At 36.9% G+C, this 20,490-nt stretch overlaps 1 protein-coding gene across 1 annotated transcript in view; it reads left to right on the forward strand.

The window, feature by feature from the left end:
* Positions 1–19,883, forward strand: part of PAN3 (poly(A) specific ribonuclease subunit PAN3) — a 146,267-nt gene extending 126,384 nt beyond the window's left edge. Inside the window, exons 15-19 of the mRNA XM_036744623.1 lie at positions 3,024–3,163; positions 4,941–5,070; positions 11,576–11,640; positions 15,359–15,497; positions 16,906–19,883. Of these exons, the coding sequence (XP_036600518.1) occupies positions 3,024–3,163; positions 4,941–5,070; positions 11,576–11,640; positions 15,359–15,497; positions 16,906–17,046 (615 nt within the window). The 3' untranslated portion in view covers positions 17,047–19,883. The remainder of the gene's footprint in view (positions 1–3,023; positions 3,164–4,940; positions 5,071–11,575; positions 11,641–15,358; positions 15,498–16,905) is intronic.
* Positions 19,884–20,490: the final 607 nt, after the last annotated feature.

Here is a 20,490-nt window from a genome sequence, read left to right on the forward strand (position 1 = left end):
ACCTCACTGCTCCAGCATTATTGCCCACTTAGTGCATATTGACAGGTAACTTTAGGAGATGGGTTTGGGTTTTGTTTTGTTTTGGGGAGCCTAGTTAACTAACCTTTTACTTTTTATTTGGTTTCTCAAATAGTAAAAGATTTTGCAGCTTTTGCGTGCGTGTGTGTGTGTGTGTGTGTGTGTGAGAGAGAGAGAGAAAGAGAGAGATACCTTCACACCTGTTTCCTTATAACTTATAGCATGAACAGATAGGAAAGAAATAGTCACAGAAGGGGGAGTGTGATTGACAGAGAAGAGGGTACATGAGAAAAGGAGTGCATTGTTTCTTCCAGTCTATTTTTCATAGTCTGTTTCAGACACGTGAATAGAGACTGACTTACAGTAAAATGGACATAAGTAGAGCCATAGATAGAATCAGAGAAAGAAATCAAGAATTGAAAACCAGGAAGAAACTGAAAATGAGTTTGGGGGGAAACCTCCAGAATGCAACAAATGGGGGGAAAAACAGATGGAGGTAAGAAGCAAAATAACAAATGGGAAATGATTTTTTTAAAAAAGGAAAGTTATTGAGATATTGTAATGTTAACTATATTATTTTAAAATTAAGCAGTGAGATGGTAAACCTTTTTGAGATGATAAATTTCAATCCTGGATTGATATTTCCCAGAGTCACCCTAAATATCTTTTTAAAAGTGAAGTTTTCTACCTTGAGTCAGATTCAGGGAGATGGTAGAAAAAATACACTTAAATCAGATATCCACTTATTTTTAAACCTGTTCAGGCAACTCATTGCTGTTACCTGCCAGTCTCATATCTGAATGTGAAGGAAGAGAACAAAACCATTGTAGTATTCATAGGGGCAGTAGCATAGGGTGCAGCTGTGTCTTGGACATTCAGGGTGTCCTCAGGGTGGGGAAGAAATGGAGTGGGTAGGTACATACTAGCCAAACACATATCTCCAATTACTAGTAAATAACCTTAATTTTCATGATGCATACATTTGAATTTAAATGTCTGCATCAATGAATACTTGCAGAATTTAATGAAATTATGTATGATGTATTTTCTGTTATATTCATTTCCTAGGCTTTTGTTACAAAGTGACACAACTTAGGATTGTTTTTCCTCTTGGTTCAATATCCCAAAATATAAGTGACCCAAGAGAAATTTTTCCTTCCCTTACCTGTGGCACTGTTTCCATAGTTAGTATCCCCCAGATGTCAGTGTCAGGACCAATAGTCTTTTCATAAAATCATGGATTTAGAGCTAGAAGAGACATTATAAGCCATCATATCCACTTAATCACTAAAGAAACTGTGGCCAAGAGAGGTTCAGTGACTTGCCAAGGGTCACACAGCTAGTATCTGAGGGAAAATGTGAGCTGAGGTCTTCCTGACTGCTCTCAGTGCTTCATCCAGTGAGCCATCTGACTACCCAGAAAATTTTTTCCCATTATACCTTTTCTCTCCTTTCTTCTTCTTCAACCCCTGCCCTCCCACTTCCCTTTTATCCCCCAGCCCAATCCAGGCTCCCAAATCTGTATCGTTAAGCAAAACTCTTATGCCTAACCAGAATCACTCATACATACAATTGCAAGTATCAGTTCGTTTGTGTCTTGTGCCACTTCACTTCCTTCCCCTTGCTAGGCTACTGATAGCACTTACCTTGAAGGTAAGCCTTTATCTTCAAAATATTCAATCCCAACTGTTAATCTGTTGTGAAGTTTTTACTTTTAAAGAATAGTATTTTTTCAGTTATGAAACTGGGGGAAATCCTGCTTTAGTATACTATTTTTTTATTACTTAAGTTGTCTTGTTTTTAAACTTATGGTGTCTCATTGAGAATATCATCATGCAAGTTATGGCATATGGTGTCAAAATTTCTTTTAGATAATATCTTGAAGTCACTAATCTGATTTTTTTTAATATTCAGTGTGATTTAGCAATTACGCCTGCCAGTAGGTTGGATTCCAGCCATCCTATGTAAATTCAATAGGTGAATATTTAGCTTCACAGTTAGTTAGGCTATAGCAAGAGAGGCAGCATGGTTTGACCAGGGCAGAGACCACAGTAAGACCAGGGCAAATACCTGGTCTTAGAGTCAGGAAGGCCTGGGTTCAAGTCCCATCTCTGACAGAGACTGGAAGTTCCTGGATAAGTCATTTAACCTCTCATGTTCTAGAACACTTTCTAAAAACATAAATCTCAGATTTAGGGAAGGTGCCAGTCTGCATTGGTAAAGGGGAGTTCCTTATAGCAGTGAAATCATAGATCCAGTTCCTATAGTTTGGGTTATAAGTCATCTCATGTCATAGGATGGACCAAATTATCTGATGGGTTGTGTTCTACTTCTGTTAACAAGCAACCCTGAAATTACTCCATTCTCCTTTGCATTTGTCTCAGTCGCCTGAGAATTAAGTTTGCTTGGAGTGAGCACTCTGTTCCTTTAAAGATACAGGGGGCTCCCCCCACCCCAAACCCTTCCTACTATGAATATCCTCTTAAATCTCTGGAGTGTTAGAGAGGAAAGACAATCTTGTAAAGGGAAACCAGGGTTGTTACAGGACGTAAGACCTGTAAGGGAATACCTAAAGTAGTTCTTTGGAAACGAAGACAGGTGGGATGTTGGTGCGGTTTGCAGAATAAGAATCGGTGGAGAGATCAGGCTCTAAACTGGTAGTGCCAGAGTCATGTTCTTCAGTGGGACCTTTTCTCTAAATAAGCAGGCAAATCGCCCAGATTTAGTAGAGCTGTATAAAATTTCATATATCAGATGATGCTAATCATGTGTAACAAGGTGTAGCTACCTGTGAATCAGTTTCTAATAGGAAAATTTCAGCTTTATGAAAATGAGCCTAAAGAAATCTGTAATTCAGTAGTTTAACTTTGAATGCTCTTGACTTGCTTGATGTAAATGACTGAAGTGCCATTGCTCTTTCCTGGAAGGCAAAGTAATAATCAATGCATTAAACATCTATCTCTATGAGATTAAAGTTAAAAGTTATGTTCATTCTTTCATGTCAGCAAGCAGATCTGATGTCATTAGGAAAAGTTGTGTTGGCTTTGGCTTGCAACTCTTTGGCAGGAATTCAGCGGGAAAATTTGCAGAAAGCAATGGAACTGGTGACAATCAACTATTCCTCTGATCTGAAGAATCTGATTTTGTAAGTTTTAAATACAATGAGCTCAAAAGATTATTGTAGACTCTGTGAAATTATGACCAAAATGTAGGCTTAAGAATTAATTCAGACGTCTTTTCCATAGTGAAATAGTGAAACGACCTATATGACTTACCCTTTAAAAATAAATGACAATTTATTTTTTAGGAAGCCTGCATTCTAATTTATTCATTATTATTGCTAACCATATATTCTTCTTGGAATAAATCCAAAAACATTATCAAATGAGTTGTTGATAATTAAAATCATAAAACTGTAAAAGTATGTTGAGTTTTTTCTGAAATTATTACTATTAGTCTCATGAAACAGGTTTATTACAGGTAGATAATTTTATATCAAATATCTGCTCTAATGGATATTAGATCAATATGTAGATGTTAGGGTTTTTTTTTTAATTTTTAAGTTCAATAAGTTTTTTGGTAAGTTGGTCAAAAGGACAGCTGGGCAGCCTCTAGGAAAGATGCCCAGAATTCCTCTTTTTGATAGAAGCACCTATAAGTGCTTATATGTTAGAAGAGTATAGGCCTGTGGAGTGTCCTATGGCCTATAAGCACCTATAAGTGCTTATATGTTAGAAGAGCATAGGCCAGTGGAGTGTCCTGTGGCCATAAAGCAAGAAGCCTGTAGGATTGCCCTGGCTAGTGGGTTTGAATTGGATTTGATGAAAATCTACTATGGCCCAAAGCCATCATAGATTGCCTGTTCTATATCCAAGTTATCCGGGGAAATTATGAAGGAGTGGGCGGCATCCTAGCTCCTTAGAGTTATAAGACACTACAGCAAATATCAGAAAATCTCTATTAAAATAATAATATGCCTTTTAAAATCTTCCCAAAGTAACTTGGAACTCCCAAAATCCTTTAAGTGTTGTTAAGACCCTTCTCAGGGACTGTATAGTTTCAGACAAGTGAACTTCCAAGTATATAAGAACTCACACCCATATAGCTCTTTAAGGTTTCAAAATCACTTTTCCCACAACAACCCTGTGATGTAGGTTGTGTATATATTGCCTCCAGTCTGCAAATACACAAACTGAGGCCATGGCATTAAACTTGTCCCAACTGAGCCTTGAACGGGCCAGGATCTTTCCGTAATCATTTTGTTAGGTGTGGACCACAGGGGGCTTCCCACATTGCACTACCATTGATAGCACCGATGTGCAAGAGAGGGAGGTTTACTTGGTGTCAGGTGTCTGACTGATTCTGTTAACATTCAGGTGTGATGAGTTGTCCGTATCTTGTTTGAGTGTTAAATATTTTACCTTCATATTTTATGACAGTAGTGATTCCTAAATTGTATTTTGACAGCCAGGGTGCTTATTAATAATGGTATGTCTCAGTGCACTGGTCTTAACTTTCTAAAGCTGTGACTCAGTTGATATAGGCGAATTGAAACTCAGTCTTTGGTTTTGAAAGTTGTCATTCAAAAGTAGTAGAAAAAAGCTTTTGTTTTCAATAAAAGTTCACCACAGCTTTCTCATCAGGCATTATTTTGAGGAAGAGTGTGAGAAAGGAAAGAGTTTAAACCTGACCCTACCCAACCTCCCCTTCTTATTTCCATGACAGCAGGAAATTAAGAGGAAAGGTATGTTTTCTGCTTCTCCGTTGGTTCTTAAAATTTTAAAGGGGAAAGAAATATGACCATTAAAATTTAAAAAATAATTTCTTTTAGAAGATGAAATGCTTTCTAAAATGTTTATACCAGTATCATAGCAACTGTTTAATTGTGATATCTTCAAGTGACTCCTCTTCATTGTTTATAGGTATTTGCTGACTGACCAAAACAGGCTACGAAGTGTAAATGATATCATGCCAATGATTGGTGCTCGATTCTATACTCAACTGGATGCTGCACAAATGAGAAATGATGTCATAGAAGAAGACCTAGCCAAGGTAAAGCGAGTAATCATCCACACATACATAAAATATCACAAATGGAAAGCTATTTTCTTTGCATAGAGCAATTAGTAAACTAAAAGGTATGTTACAAAAATATTTTAAAGTCCCTAGTTCTTCAAACTACATTTTAGCCAAACTAAGCATATATTATTTAAAATTTTTAATGCTTTTTGAACATTCTCTTTTGTCCGTACTGTTACTACCCTACAATTCTATTCTAACGTAATCTGGAAGAAAGTTGTTCCAATTCCTCAACCATTTCTTACATGCAGAATATTGTGTTAATCCTGGGAGATGCATTCTTTAGAAAAGAAATAATCATTGTCCTAGGTAGAATTTGCAGCTTAATAGGAAGATGTGACATGTACACAACTTAAACAGAATTGCTGGTAAATTTGAGAGGAAAAGGTCATTGCCAACTAGAGGAAGCAGGGAGGTGATTTTTAATAGGTTTTCAAAGGTAGGTAGGGAATCAGTATGGAAGGGAGCATCAAATCTGTTCAGCAAATATCTATTAGGTGCCTCCTCTTGACAGAAACCTGTGCTAGGTGTTGTAGGTCTAGGAGAGATTGCTGTGATATTTAAAGAGAATGGCTGGAGAAAAACCACAGAGGCGCGAAGATGGCAGCTTGGCTGCACTGTGGAATGTGCTCTAAAGGGAGTCTCACAGTCAGTGATCATTAAGTCCAATTTGATGTTACCATGCGTGTAGAATAGAGAATAAGGATAGGAACTCAATTTCAGAGTATGTAAAGGGGAGTAATGTATCATGATGCTGACAAGTAGGCTTTAAAAGCCAAAGGGAGGAATTTATATTTGGTCAGGGTAATAGAGTTATTGGAATTTATTGAGCTAAAGAGTTCAGGCTTGGAAAATCACTTTAACGGTGGAATCAGGGATGGGTTGGAAAGTCAAGAGACTTGAGGCAGGAAGACCCCTTTGGGGGTTCTTGTAGTAAGCAGTCTAGATAAGATGTGATGAGGACTTGAGCTAGAGTGGTGGCTGTGTCAGAGAAAAGAGGAAGGATGAAAGAAATATTATAGAAATAGAAGTGACAGGATTTGTTTACTCTTTGGTTATATAGACTGAATATAAGTGAACTGTCAAATATGACTCCAAGGTTGTAAACCTGGGTGACTGGAAGGTTGGTGATAGCCTTGATAGTTTGGTAAGACAATGGGTTTCTTAGGGAAAATAACGCATTCTGTTTTTGATATGTTGAGTTTGATATGCCTTTAGGACATCCAGTTTGAAATGTTCATGAGGTACTTACAAAGCTGAGGTAAGGAGAGGGAGTCCATGACAAGTGTGTGGGATGATAGAGGCACTCCCTAAAGGCAGGAGATGTGGCATTGCACACAAGGACTCATTTGGATTGCAGAAGGTGAGATAGGCCATGATGGTCTTTGAGGTTAGAGAAGTAGCTGAGTTCCAGGTTGTGAAGGAATTTAAAAAGAGGCAGTTACATTTTGTCCCAGAGACAATAGGAAGCCACTGAGATTGATAAGTAGGGGGAGTTGCATGGTCAGACCCATGCTTAACCTGGCAGCAGTTTGTAGGAGAGACCAAAGTGGTGAGGGATTTGAGGCAGGCAGACCACGTCGGGACCAGCTGATTGAATGGAGGGAAGGAGTCAGAGGTGAGAGATGTTATGAAGGAAGAAATAGTAAGATTTTGGCCCTTAACTAGACTAGTAGGGTGAGGGAGAGTGAGGAATCAGGGGTAATGCTGAAGTCATAAACCTAGGTGAAAGATTGTGGTGCCTTTGACAGAAATAGGGAAGTGATCCTGTGTGTTCTTCCTTGAAGGCTTCCAAGGAGTGTGCTCCACTGTCTCCCAAGGCCGTCTATCCTACTTTCAGACAGCAATAATTGTTAGGAAGTTTTCCTCACAGCACGTCAACATCTTCCTTTTCTTAACTTCTGCTCATTGCTCCTGGTTCTGCTTGCTGGGGACAAACAGAGCAATTTTCATCCCTCCTTCACACGATCGAAACCTGGGAGATAGCCACCACTTTTCCTTTTGAGTCTTCTGGGCTAAACAACCCCATTTTCTTTACCTGATCCTCATATGACATGGACTTAAGACCCATAACCCTCCTGGTTACTCTGCTCTGGATGTTATGTAGCTTTATCTGGTCACATGGAAATGCCTTTTCATCCTGGTCACCTTCTCCTGGTGCCTTATAATATGGACACTTTCTACCCTAAAATGTGATGCTCAGAATACTGTGTCCATAGCAGCAGAAATATAATTTCCTTCATTATGGATGCTATGTTAAGGTCATCTCAAATAACCTTAGTTTTTTGGATGCTACGTACTGAGCTAGCCATCCACTAAAAGCCTGTGAAGGTAAGTGCTCCATTCTCCTTGTTTGCGTGGTCCCACTGCCTGGAATCCTCTCCCTCCTCATCTCTACCACCTGACCTTCTTGGCTTGACTTCCTTCAAGTCCTAACTAAAATCCCACCTTCTACAGAAAGATTTTCCTGAGCTACTTTAATCCTAGTGCCTTTTCTCACTTGATTTATTTCCTCTTTGTCCTGTTTGTTTGTACATAGTCTCCCTCGTAGGATTGTGAGCTCCTTGGGATCAGGGGTTATCTTTTTTCCTTTTTTTGTATCTCCAGTGTCTGGCACAGTGCCTGGCATGTAGTAAGTAATTAATAAAATGCTGGTTGACTCACCTGCCTTAAATTGGCAATGAGTACAAACATTCGACTATAAGTAAATTCTATCGAATTAGATCACACCTTGCTCTTCCAATCCTACTGGGATCTAGGTAACTCCTTCAACTTCAGTGCTGATTTGTTTGCTGTTTATAATGGAGCATCCAAACAGAGATAGGTTTGTAAATATTTGTAGATATGGGGGTCTGGATTTCAGGAAATGGAAGTCAAGGCCAAAGTCATGCTCAGTAGTGATAGCTGAAATAATGTGGGTGAATGAGAGTGACACAGATGTTAGAGTGTAGAAAGGGGATGAGTACAGAAAATCTAGAAACATCAACATTAAGAGGTTGGGAAGAAGATGAGCCAGAGAAAAGGAATATTTAGAGTGGTAAGTAGAGAAACAGGATAGTGTAGTGTCATAGCAACCACAAAAGAAGAGTTTCCAGAAAGACAAGAAATTGGTCATTAGTTCTGAATGATGGACAAAGGCCAATGAAGATGAGACCCAAGAAATGGTCACTGGATTTGTTAATTAGGTGGTAATGGGACATTTTTAAGAGAGCAGTTTCAGTAAAGCAGTAGAAATGGAAGCCAGATTGTAAGGATTGGAGAAAAGGTGATGAGGAAGCAAACATATTTGATGTTAGCACCTTTTAAGAAATGGAGTTGTGAAGTGGAGGAAAGAAGTTGGTGTAGTAGTTGGATCAAGGGAAGGACTTTTCTAATGTTGGGAAAACCTGAGTATAATAACTATCAAACAAGATGAGAACAAAATAATTCACATTTATAGAGCACTTTAAAATTCACAAATTACTTCACCCACAAGGGTATCATAATAGCTATCATTTATATAGTGCTTTAAGGTTTGCACTGTGCTTTATATAGGTAATTTTGTTTTATCTTCACAACCACCGTGGAAGATAGATGCTGTTATTTATCTCCATCTTATAGAAGAAAGTGAGGGAGACAGAAATTAAGTCGGGTGGGAACCTGTGGCCTCGAGGGCACATGCGGCCCTCTAGGTCCTCAAGTGTGGCCCTTTGACTGAATCCAAACTTCACAGAACAAATCCCCTTAATAAAAGGATGTGTTCTGTAAAACTTAAACACAGTCAAAAGGCTGCCCCCAAGGACCTAGGAGGCCACATGTGGTCTCGAGGCCACAGGTTCCCCACCCCTGGATAGATTTATTTGCCCGGGGTCACACAGATAGTAAGTGTCTGAGAAGTATTTGAACCAAGGTCTTCCTGATTGCAAGTTTATCCATTCTATCCATTGTACCGCCAGACTTCTTAGGAAGTATGGTTGGTGCAGGTATTGTTTTCATTTTACAAACAAGGTTATTGAGTTTCAGAGAGATTAGATGACCTACCCTGGCCCATGCCACTTGTACCTTTTGGAGTTACTGACACATCAGGAGATGAAGTGACGTAGGATCATTGATTTAACATGAAAAGGGCCCTCCTCCTCTATTCCAACCCCTCATTTTGTAGATAAAGAAACTGAGGCCCAGAGAACCTAAGTGAGTTACTCAAGGTCACCCATGTAATAAGAAGCAGTCCTGGAATTTGATTCCAAGTGTTCAAGACCAGTGCTCTTTCTACAATGCCACACTGATGGGAAAGAGCTAGTCAAGTTGGAGAGAATAAAGATGTGTGAGAATGGTGGAGACTTGAAATCAAAAGGGATTAGCCTTAAGAAAGAGTAGGTATAATTTCTTTATTCCTTTCTGAGGAGTAAAGAGAGTAAGCGATTCTGAGAAAGTTTGGAAAAACAACTCCTCGTGGTTGGGAATGTGATTGAGGATTGAGGAGAGGTGAAAAGGTTTGGACCAGTGAGAGTGGGGAATTAGCCAGGAAATCAGTTAACAGAATTGATGAGAAACAATAAGGACTCCCCTGAATTATGCAGCAAATTTTAGAGAGTGAAATGAATTTGAGTTCATGACCACAAGTGCTCAACATTACATGAACATGACTGGAAGGGAGAAAATGGTCAGGTTTACCCAAAATTCTGTATTAGTAGGATAAGAAGAAGTAGCGGTCCAAGGAGTGAGTAAATCTTGGTTAATGGTAGGCCAGTTCAAATTCATTCAACAAGTATTAAGCATCTGCTGTATGCAAAGTACTATTCTAGGTACTTGAGAGTTTAGGCATGAAGATAAGTGGAACCGGGGTAGGGAGATGGAGAATAGGAAAGAGGGTCCAAAGAGGAGCTAAGGCACTGATGATCACAGCAAGAGTAAAGCTTAGGTTTAGTATGAGATGAAAAGAGTGAGAAGGTTAGGAAGGGTCTTTTTTGTTGGAGAGTGTAATTTCAAAGTTTAGGATATAGGAATTGGTGTGACAGCAAGTTTGAAGGTGTGATTGTCTCAGTTTATAGCTGAAGTGATTAATATAGGAAAGGAATCAGTAGAAGTAAGAGGAATTGTATTTTGAAGGTATTACCTTATCAACAAGAGCATTTGAAGTTCCTGAGGTTGAGAGCAGTGGATAGGCTGGAAGGAAGGATCGTTTGAGGTAAGCGTTAGGCATTGAGTAAGTTGGGAGAGTGGCTTGGATGCTGAGAGGTTGGCCAATGTGGGAATTTATTTTTCTTGATTGCATGTTTTGTTCTTTTATTTTTTTTCCCTAGTAGGGAGAGTCACAGAAAGAAGGGCAGGGGAGAAAATAAATGCCTGTTAATGTAAGAAAATTAATTTAAAAGGCAGATTATGCACATCCCTGAGACTTGTTAGGCAGTAGAATTGGGGAACAAAGAATATACTATTACTGCTGCTACTACTACTACCTCTACTAAAAAAATAATAATAGTAATAACGTCCTTTTTATGACACTAAGAGGTTTGCAAAGTGCTTCACGTATATTATCCTATTTGAGCTTCACCACAGCCCAACTTAAGACAGACAGAAGTTAAGTGTTTGCTTTGAGTTACACAGCTAGTAAATGGCCAAGGTCAGATTTGATTCAAGGTCTGTTGCTGTATCCACTTCACCACCAAGATGCCAACCACTCTCATATACATCTCATATATCTGAGTTGTCGGGAGTGGGAGTACCTGCCAATGGATACTGTTGTGAAGGTTGTGCTGTCCTCATCATGAAACTAGATTTCCATTAAAGTGGTAAGATAGAAAGGATGCTGGAGGAAAAGTTTGTGACTATAGAGGAGTTTGAGAATGGACATAGAGGATGGGTGAACAGATTTGGAGTAGGTCAGTTGAGGAATAGTGTTACCCTAAACAGGAGTGAAGGCTTAGCTGGAGGTAGTAGGGAGCAAACAACCTATATCTTGGTCATAAGACACGGATTGCCATCCAGGTATCACACTGGATAAACCAGAATAATAAAAGATTGATATATGTTGATACAATTTGTAGAATTGACCGACTCCTAAATTTCTGAGGAGAGTTTAGGGAATTTTAGTGTAAGTTATTTTGACACATCAATATAATAACCATTTACATAGATTTTGAATGCTTTTTAATGAAATGGGTATATCTAATTTTAAATCATAATCTGAAGGTAAAGAATTGTAGACTTTTCTCATAGGATTAGTAAAAAGCATTTAATAAGTGCTTCCTGTGTGCAGGACACAGCACTAGATGCTAGAGATACAAAGAAAGGTAAAAACAGTCCCTGCCTTGAAGGAGCTCACAGTCAGGTACATACAGAGACATAAATAGGGTAAAATGAAGGTAATGTCAGAAAGGATGATACTGTCAAAGGGGGGAAGCAGGAATAGAACAGAATACTATTATAGAGTGTTTTTCTCTGATTTGTAGCATTTATATTAAAAAACTAAAATATTAACATACTTTTCTATTTTTAGGAGGTTCAGAATGGAAGACTATTTAGGCTTCTAGCAAAATTGGGAACCATCAATGAGAGACCAGAGTAAGGATTTTCAGTTTATGAATATTCATTTATTTATGAATATATACTGTCTTTTTTCTGAAATATTAAGAAAAATTGAAAAAAAAATTCTCAGTTGAGCATTGTTCATAAATAGTATTAAGACTGAGAACATTTACTTAAGACATAGCCTAAATAAAGGCATATGTCTATGTACATTTTATGTCTGCTTTATGAAAAAACTAATTGTAGTCCCTGAATTTGGATCAACCATTTGAGAAGAAACACAATAATTAAAAATAATAATGTGTTTTTATGGTTTCAACAATAGAATGCACTTTAACCATAGCTAGGAAGTATTTGCCAGATAGACTTTAGAAAAAATTTAAAGCGGATGATCTAGGAAAATCCATTCCATCATTCTTTTTTATTAAAATGCCTTTTCCAAAGTTGCCGTTGATATTTTATTACTGATTTAGCCACACTGCTACATACTTAATATTGATTTAAGGGTCACCAAGGCAATGATCTTTAGTTTTTATTTTCTGTTTAGTCTATAAGTCTTAATTTTATATCTTTAGGGACGTGTGTAGAAATTAATGTGTGTAGCACAGGCTTCTTGAAAACTAAAGAAGTGACTTGCCTGGGTCACATAGCTGGTAAGGGTATCATGTAAATGACATTTCATAAATAATCAAGAGAAGCCTAATTTATAGTCCTTTGATATATATTACATTAAATGGGCAACCACCTGCTTGACTGTGGGTGATGGACAAATAATATTGGTAAAGGGATATCCTTCAAGTGTATGATAATCTACCCTTCACTCTTCAAACCCAACAAACACCATCAGGATTTTTCCAGTAGAAAGTTGAAGTCACATGGTTAGGCTGAGCTAATATAATAAAAATGACAATTTTACCTAAATTATTTATTCAGTGCCATACCAATTGAACTACCAAAAAAATTATTTTGCAGAGCTGGATAAAATAATAACAAAATTTATCTGGAAGAACAAAAGTTCCAGAATATCAAGGGAATTAATGAAAAGAAATGCTAGCGAAGGTGACCTAGCCATACCAGATATTAAACTGTCCTATAAAGCAGCAGTCATCAAAACTGTTTGGTACTGGCTAAGAAACAGAATGGTGGATCAGTGGAATAGTTTAGGTATACAAGTTGCAGCAGTCAACGACTATAGCAATCTGCTCTTTGATAAACCCAAAGAATCCAGCTTCTGGGCTAAGAATTCATTATTTCACAAAAACTGCTGGGAAAATTGGAAAATGGTATGGCAGAAACTGGTCATAGAACAATATCTTACACCGTATACCAAAATAAAGTCAAAATGGGTTCATAATTTAGGAATAAAGGCTGATACTATAAGCAATTTGGGAGAGCAAGGAATAGTTTACCTATCAGATTTATGGGAAAGGGAAGAATTCATGGTCCAGCTAGAGATAGAGGACATTACAAAATGCAAAATGGATAATTTTGATTATGTTAAATTAAACATTTTTTGTGCAAACAAAGCCAATGCAACGAAGATTAGGAGGGAAACAGAAAATTGGGAGAAAATCTTTACAACTAGTGTCTCTGATAAAGGCCTCATATCTAAAATATACAGGGAACTGAGCCAAATTTATAGGAATACAGGTCATTCCCTGAATGAGAAAGGATATGAACAGGCAGTTTTCAGAGGAAGAAATTAAAGATACCTATAGGCACATGAAAAAAATGCTCTAAATCGCTGTTGATCAGAGAAACGCAAATCAAAACAACTCTTAGGTACCACATCTCTACTGTCAGATTGGCTAACATGACAAAACAGGAAAATGACAAATGCTGGAGAGGATGTGGGAATATTGGAACATTGTTACATTGTTGGTGGAGTTGTGAACAGATCCAGCCATTCTGGAGAGCAATTTGGAACTATGCCCAAAGGGCTATAAAAATGTACATACCCTTTGACCCAGCAATACCACTTCCAGGGCTGTATCCCAAAGAGATCACACAAGGGGAAAAGGGACCCATATGTACAAAAATATTTATAGCAGCTCTTTTTGTGGTAGCAAAGAATTGGAAATCAAGGGGATGCCCATTAATTGGGGAATGGCTGAACAAGTTGTGGTATACGAATGTGATGGAGTACTATTGTGCTATGAGAAATGGGGAAGATATGGAATACATAATTACCTGGAAAGAACTACATGATATGATGAGAGCAGGAGAACATTGTACACAAGCACAGACATATTGATTCTGTGATTACTAACCTTCTTAGACTTGGCTCTTCGCAGCAATACAGAGTTCAAAGATAGCCCCAAAGGTCTCATGATGCAAAGAGCTATCTACATCCAGATAAAGAATATATATATACGCATACATATTTTTGGTTTTGTTTCTTCTTTCTCATGATTCACTCCATTGATCATGGTTCCTCTTTAAAAAGAAAAGTTGAAGTCACAACTCTATTCAGCCATTAATTAATGAAATTTATCATGTCAAAAAAGTGTGACCTATGCTTGTGTGATTTTCAAGGTGACCTTAAGAGGAGAAATAATTGTTTTCATATCTTCAGTTTTTCTGTCTTTATTTTCACACATCCTGTCATTGACCCAGTTCTTTTGTATGTGTATGGCATAAGATTTGGTGGGAGAGACAAAAAGCCAGTGAAAAGGTTTGAAGAAATAAGAAGTCACTGGAAATCTTTGTCAGTTTTACTGGTGGTTCTTTGGCCATATTTTGTTGACAGTTTGCTTTGATTCCTTTTCCACTCTGCCAAGAAAAATCGGAGTGTCAAATTTAATCTTTGTTCCTATTTCCTTTTTAGCCCCCTGCTTGACTCAGCATATTGAAGAGACCCATGTGCTTTTGTTCCATCCCAATTTTTTACGCATTTATTTTTTACCTGCCTACCATTGAAGTGGAACACCTTTTTGGCTCTTCTTAAGGGTTTTCTTCCTCTGATCCCCCTGCCAGCTGTGAGGAAGAACTAGAAGCACATTGGCCTCTCATACTATATTCAGACTCTCTCTTCTTTTTTTCCATTGGGTTGCACTGAACTGAGGTAGATTATCAAACTATTGTTCTGCCAAAATTAAACAATCTTATTTTCTTTTGTTTCTTTTCAGCCTGTCTTTTGAGGGGAAAGTTCAGGATAACAAGTATATAATTCAGTCTTTCTCAAAGAGCCACGTTTTCATTTATAACATGATTTAAAGATAAGTGGTAGAATTTAGATCCCTTTGCTTTCAAAGGGTCCTTGTAATGTGAAGACATGAAGTCTTCTTAAGAATCAGAAGATAGTAAATTCAGGTCTACTGAGTTACTCCAAAAGCACTTTAGAGTGACTTTCAGCAGAACTAAACATGTTCGAATGTTTCCTAAAAGAAGCTCTATTTAACAACAACATTAAGCATCACTAAATGCTTTACTGTGATTGTTTTATAAAATGTTGAATATTCAAGTATCAGTGAGCAGTATTTAGTGATTTTCAAAGATATAACTACCACAAAATATGCTTTGAAGAATATGTCAGAATACATGTTTTTAAAAAATATATAACCTATAACTTTCTATTTTATAGGGAAAGAAATTGGGAAAATTAATAAATTTTTAAATGGAAAAAGTTCTTCAGAACATTATAATAAATAGGTTTCTCTTGTAATAAGCCAAAGATAAACATCCGTATTGAAGTATTAATTTGTGCCTTGTGTATCATTTTTGTTGCTAATGTGAAAAATCAATCCTCTACCAGGTTTCAGAAGGACCCCACTTGGTCAGAAACTGGAGATCGATATTTGCTGAAACTCTTTAGGGATCATCTCTTCCATCAGGTGACTGAAGCAGGTGCCCCATGGATTGACCTCAGTCACATTATTTCTTGTCTTAACAAGGTAACCTGTATCTACTTTAAAATTGTAATGCTCTTCACTTGTTAATTTGGACTTTAGGTTTTGTAAAAGATTTTAAATAAAATAGATATCTGCCATTACTGTAGCTTTTAGAAAGATTTAATAAGAAGATAATAACTCATTTAATAACCCTGTGGAATGGAGGTGTTCATGACTGCTCTAAGTCGTTTCTAATTTGTTTAAAGAAATCTCTTTTTGGATCAAATGTCAGATATTATAGGACCTTTTGCGTTCCATGAAATTTGTTATTTTGATGCATTTTTATCCTTTTAGAGTGGTCTGTTATAATTTTCGTAAAGTATTTTTTAAAATAAAAGGCTTGGTAACCATCCTTGGAACTAGGAATACCTCTTTTCAAGGTTTGCCTCTAATCCATGCTGGCTGAGTGACCATGGGCAAGCCAGTTATTAATCTTTCCAGGTCCCAGGCAGCTCTGAAACTATAGTTGCCAAGCACTCGCTGATAGACATTTCATTACCAGTAATTTCCCTATTGCAGAGAAATCACAGATCGAAACTATGAAAAATTTAAAATCAATTATCATTAACATCCTAGGGTCTTTCATGTGATAAAATATAATTTCAGAATTGGTCATAATTTGAGCAACTACTCTGCACAGGGTACTAAAAATAAAGGCTATCTCACAGAAACTATGTAGACTTTTTACATGTACTTATAGTTTGTCCCTTATGGCATAGAAATTTCAAAATACAAACACATAAACCTGTAAATGATCAGACACAACTGTAAAGAAATGGGAATGATTTAGAATGGTGAATTGCTTCAGTGATTGGAGTCATGAGTTGAGTGGGATTAGTTAGTTCAAGGTTAGTAATTTTGCAAGTGCATGATTTGGCAAAAGATGGATGAAGAGGAATTTTATGGTGAGGTGATCTAGAACACATCGTAGAACCTTATCTTTAAACAGGTGAAAGTAAAAACCTGGGACTTACGGATATTAATATGTAAGTAGCTCAGAATCCGGAGGTGGCACATAAAGTGTGAAGACTAGCAGAGTCTTTATTTCTGAGTGGAGAACTTAAGCCAACCATAGCAAGTGTTGTCCAACTCTTAGTTTCCAAGTGGATTTTATTTATTTAGTCTGGTTTTTAAAACAGGTGCCTGTGACCTTGTTTTGAATATCTTCAAAGTCTGTAATCTAATGTAGCTGCCTCCATTATTGTTAGATTATAGCTTATTTTAGGACAGTGTTGTTGGACTTTGGGATGAGGATTGTGAGTTGGCGTTGAACCCTCTGCCCCAGTATGGCATTTCTTGAGAAATTTTTTCTCCTGAATTTTCTCTGAGAAGGAGGTTAAGGAGATTGGTGGTTGGTTGGTTGTGTTTTTTAATCACAGTTTTAATTTCTTATTTTTTGTTCTTGTTACAGCTAGACGCTGGTGTGCCCGAAAAAATAAGCCTCATTTCCAGGGATGAGAAGAGTGTCCTCGTGGTGACATATAGTGACTTGAAGCGCTGCTTTGAGAACACTTTTCAAGAACTAATTGCGGCTGCCAACGGCCAGTTGTAGTATTTGCTAAAAGCATGCAGGACATTGCTGAGGAACTTGACCAGTAGCAAATTGCACTACCACTGAGTTGTTGTTGTCATCGCTGTCGTCTCATTTCACATTTGGGAAGCAAGCAGAAAGTGAGCAGAGTTGCTCACACTTGAATCAGGTACATGGTTACTTGAAAGGGAGAGTGTTTCCCTTATCCTAGAGCGATGGCTGCCACCGGAGGCTTATCTGTGAAGAATTTATTTTAGAGTGAGGAACACCAGCAGGTGCATGATGTTCCTGCTTTTATTTTTTCCACTTGTATATGCACTAATTTTAATTTTTTAAGACTTTTTTCTGATCTCTGAAGTTTTGCCACATTATATACTTATTAAGGGAAACTATTTGCAAGGACACTTTTGGGCAACATTTTTGTCACTTGAGGATATTGCAAAATTTGCTCATTTTGATATGATTTGCCCAGGATAACGTAAAGGACCAGGTATATAATTTCACAGATACGCCCTTCTTTACAGTATAGTGCATAATCCTTGTAGGAGTGTTGTATGCAAGCTCTATATGCCATCCGCTGTTAGTTATCCAACCAGAAGATGGAGATTTTTTAAAAGAACACACAAAGTATCATTGAATTGATGGATTCGAATTTCCCTATCAGTTGATTTAAGTACTTTCTGAGCAAAGTGATGTTATTTGAAACACTTGGACAAATATCAGTAATTTTATAAGGAGCATCTTGAGGTGTTTGCTCCGAATACAGCCAGCGCCTTTTAAAAAAGTGTATGTCTGTTTCCCTGATAGTCAGATGCATTTACATTTATGCAATTTTTTTAATAGAGAAAAATTTTTTTAAAGAAATTGTGTTTTTAAAAAAAAGGCCTGAAGTTCAGGAGTGTATTACTTTAGGTTATTTACAGTATACTTTTTTTTGTATAAAGTTCTGTTCTTTGAACCACAGCTTTATTATGGTACTTTACACTGGATACAGATACAAAGACACTGTTAAGAAGATTAACTAAACACAGCAGTAGTCTGGCATCAAGAGCTTTTTGAAGTTTTTCAGCCTGAATCTGGAGGGATAATGATCTGCTGTGCCTTTGCAGTCACTGCTTAGCCCAAAGTAATATTACTTTTGATAATAACTCACCATGTGGAATATTCCTGAATAAGTCACTCTCAAAAGTTTGGAATTTTCCTCCTAACTTTCTTAATATTTGGACATGCAGTTGCCGCCAAACTTGGGTATTCATGGAATTTATAGTAAAAGATAAAACACCTATACTTTGATACTGAAGACTGCCAAATACATAGGAATTTTCTTTCTTAATGCAGTAGTGAAGACTATGTATCCTTTCCCAGCACTGAATGTTTTAATAGCACTGGGTGCTCACCACACAACTATGAAGAAAATGTGGAAACTCAAAAGGTCAGGACAGACTCTAAACACTTGCAACTGATGTTACTGACTTCAGTTTTAATAATTCTACATATTTGTAGTTTTCAGAGAAGTTTTTAATATTTCTCTGTCCACTTTTTATAAGCTTTAAAAATGATTCTCTGCCTTGAGATATGCATCAAGAAAAAGCATCTCTCTTCACCTGAAAGCTTTGAAGACTAGAGAAGCGCTTTACACATTTTAAGAAATGTGGTTGAGTCCACATTTGGTAGCATCAGTTGTTGAGTTTAAAAAAAAATCAATTATTGTTGCATTTGATCTGGATGGATTTTAAAAAGAACATAATGTTCACTATTAAAAGGATAATTAGCAATTGCCACAATATTGTTCTTTTTAATGTAAAAGGAACAAGAATTTGCAGAAGTTAACATGCAAAAGTCTTTTATCATTAGCTCGTGTATTTGAGGAAGAGCAGCTGTCTTTTTATATATGTTTTTGACAAATCATATTGTAATTCTTTTGTACAAAAAAGAAGTACTTGTATTCTAGAAGAAATATGAAATGCTTAATTTATAAGCGGGCTGGAGATTTTTTCCAATATTGTTTTCTTTGAAAATGAAAGGGGATCATCTATTTAGTTTTTGGGTTTGGGAACCTTTAAAAATTTAATTTGTGGACCAATGTTTTGTGAAAGCAGAGAAAGGGCAGGGGTAAAATAGGGCTTGAATTTCTCATTCTATATAGACCAGCAAACTTCCCTCTGCAAGGCAAGTCCAAATAGCAAACCCCAAGTGTATTTGCAGCATAAATGCCAGTTTGCTTCAGCCCCCAGTAACCTCAGGACTCGGTTAAAAAATAAAAGGTAGACAGCTGATATGTTTTCATAAGTAAATATTGTCAGCCAGAAAACAGTTGGTGTCAGGTAAATGCATTTTTAAGCTCTGTTTTATATTTATTTTTTCATTTAGTCCATTCTTGGGAATGATTTTAACAAGAACTGTCAGAAGTTTTGCTTAGGTGTTTTTTGGGGGAGCTTTCTTTTCCATCGTGTAATTCCATTTAAGAGGTTGTCTAAAAGTTTGTCTGTTTCATTCATAGGAAGATTTCAATGTCTAAAACACAGTCACAAGTTAAGGACATAATCCTTCCACTCCTTCCTGTTTTGACAGATAAAAAGCACAGAAAGGGCAACCTTAGAAATCATGTGATGTCGGTCATTTAAATTTTTGTACCTGTTTTAAATTCTGTTATGTATTTACTACATTGTAAATATTTTTGAGGGTACCTCTTTTTTGGTTTTGACCTTGTTTCAGTGATTCAAAAGTCAACAGCTTCCCTAAAAAGCACCAGTATGTTCAGTTCTAATGTCATGATCCCAATTTGTGTTACTCATCTTTAATCCTATTTTCAGTCTTCATGTGTACAGCAGTATTTTTAATAAAGAATTACAAAAGTACAGTCGTCTTCTTTCTTCTGTCAGATTATATAGTATTTGCCATGGTGGTAAGTATTAAAGTCATGACTGTCATACACATTTCTGGAGAATTTTTAGCTCTTGTTTATACAACTATAGATATGTGGGATGGCTGTGGATTTATAAGATTATTTGTGTCAGTTCAGTTAAAACATTTATATAGTCTATGCTTGCCAGGTAGTACCTGGTTTCTTCACATAGTTTATGTGAACAATAGAAGGACATGTTTATTGTTACTTCCTTATTCATTTTTACCCTGAAAGCCTCACCATAGATTGCTTTCATTGTTTCTATACCTTGATAGTAATTTATAGAATACTTTCCTTCATCTAATGACTTGTTTAAGGTTACAGAATCTCTGAAAATTACAAGAATCTCATTCAATTTCAGGTAATCCCGTTCTTTTAAAAATCATGCTTTTTTCATTAGAATTCAGGAATTAAGTGTCTGAGGCCACATATTTGACTCTATATTACCTTCTAGTTCTGATTTACTATGAGTGCTTCCCTTCCTTATGATTTAGGAGTAATTGCATTCTCTTTAATAGATAGTGTGAAGTTTAAATACTTTAGCAGATGTGTTTTCTTGA

This window comes from Trichosurus vulpecula, chromosome 2 (genome assembly GCF_011100635.1).
Source record: "Trichosurus vulpecula isolate mTriVul1 chromosome 2, mTriVul1.pri, whole genome shotgun sequence".
Classification (NCBI taxonomy): domain Eukaryota; kingdom Metazoa; phylum Chordata; class Mammalia; order Diprotodontia; family Phalangeridae; genus Trichosurus; species Trichosurus vulpecula.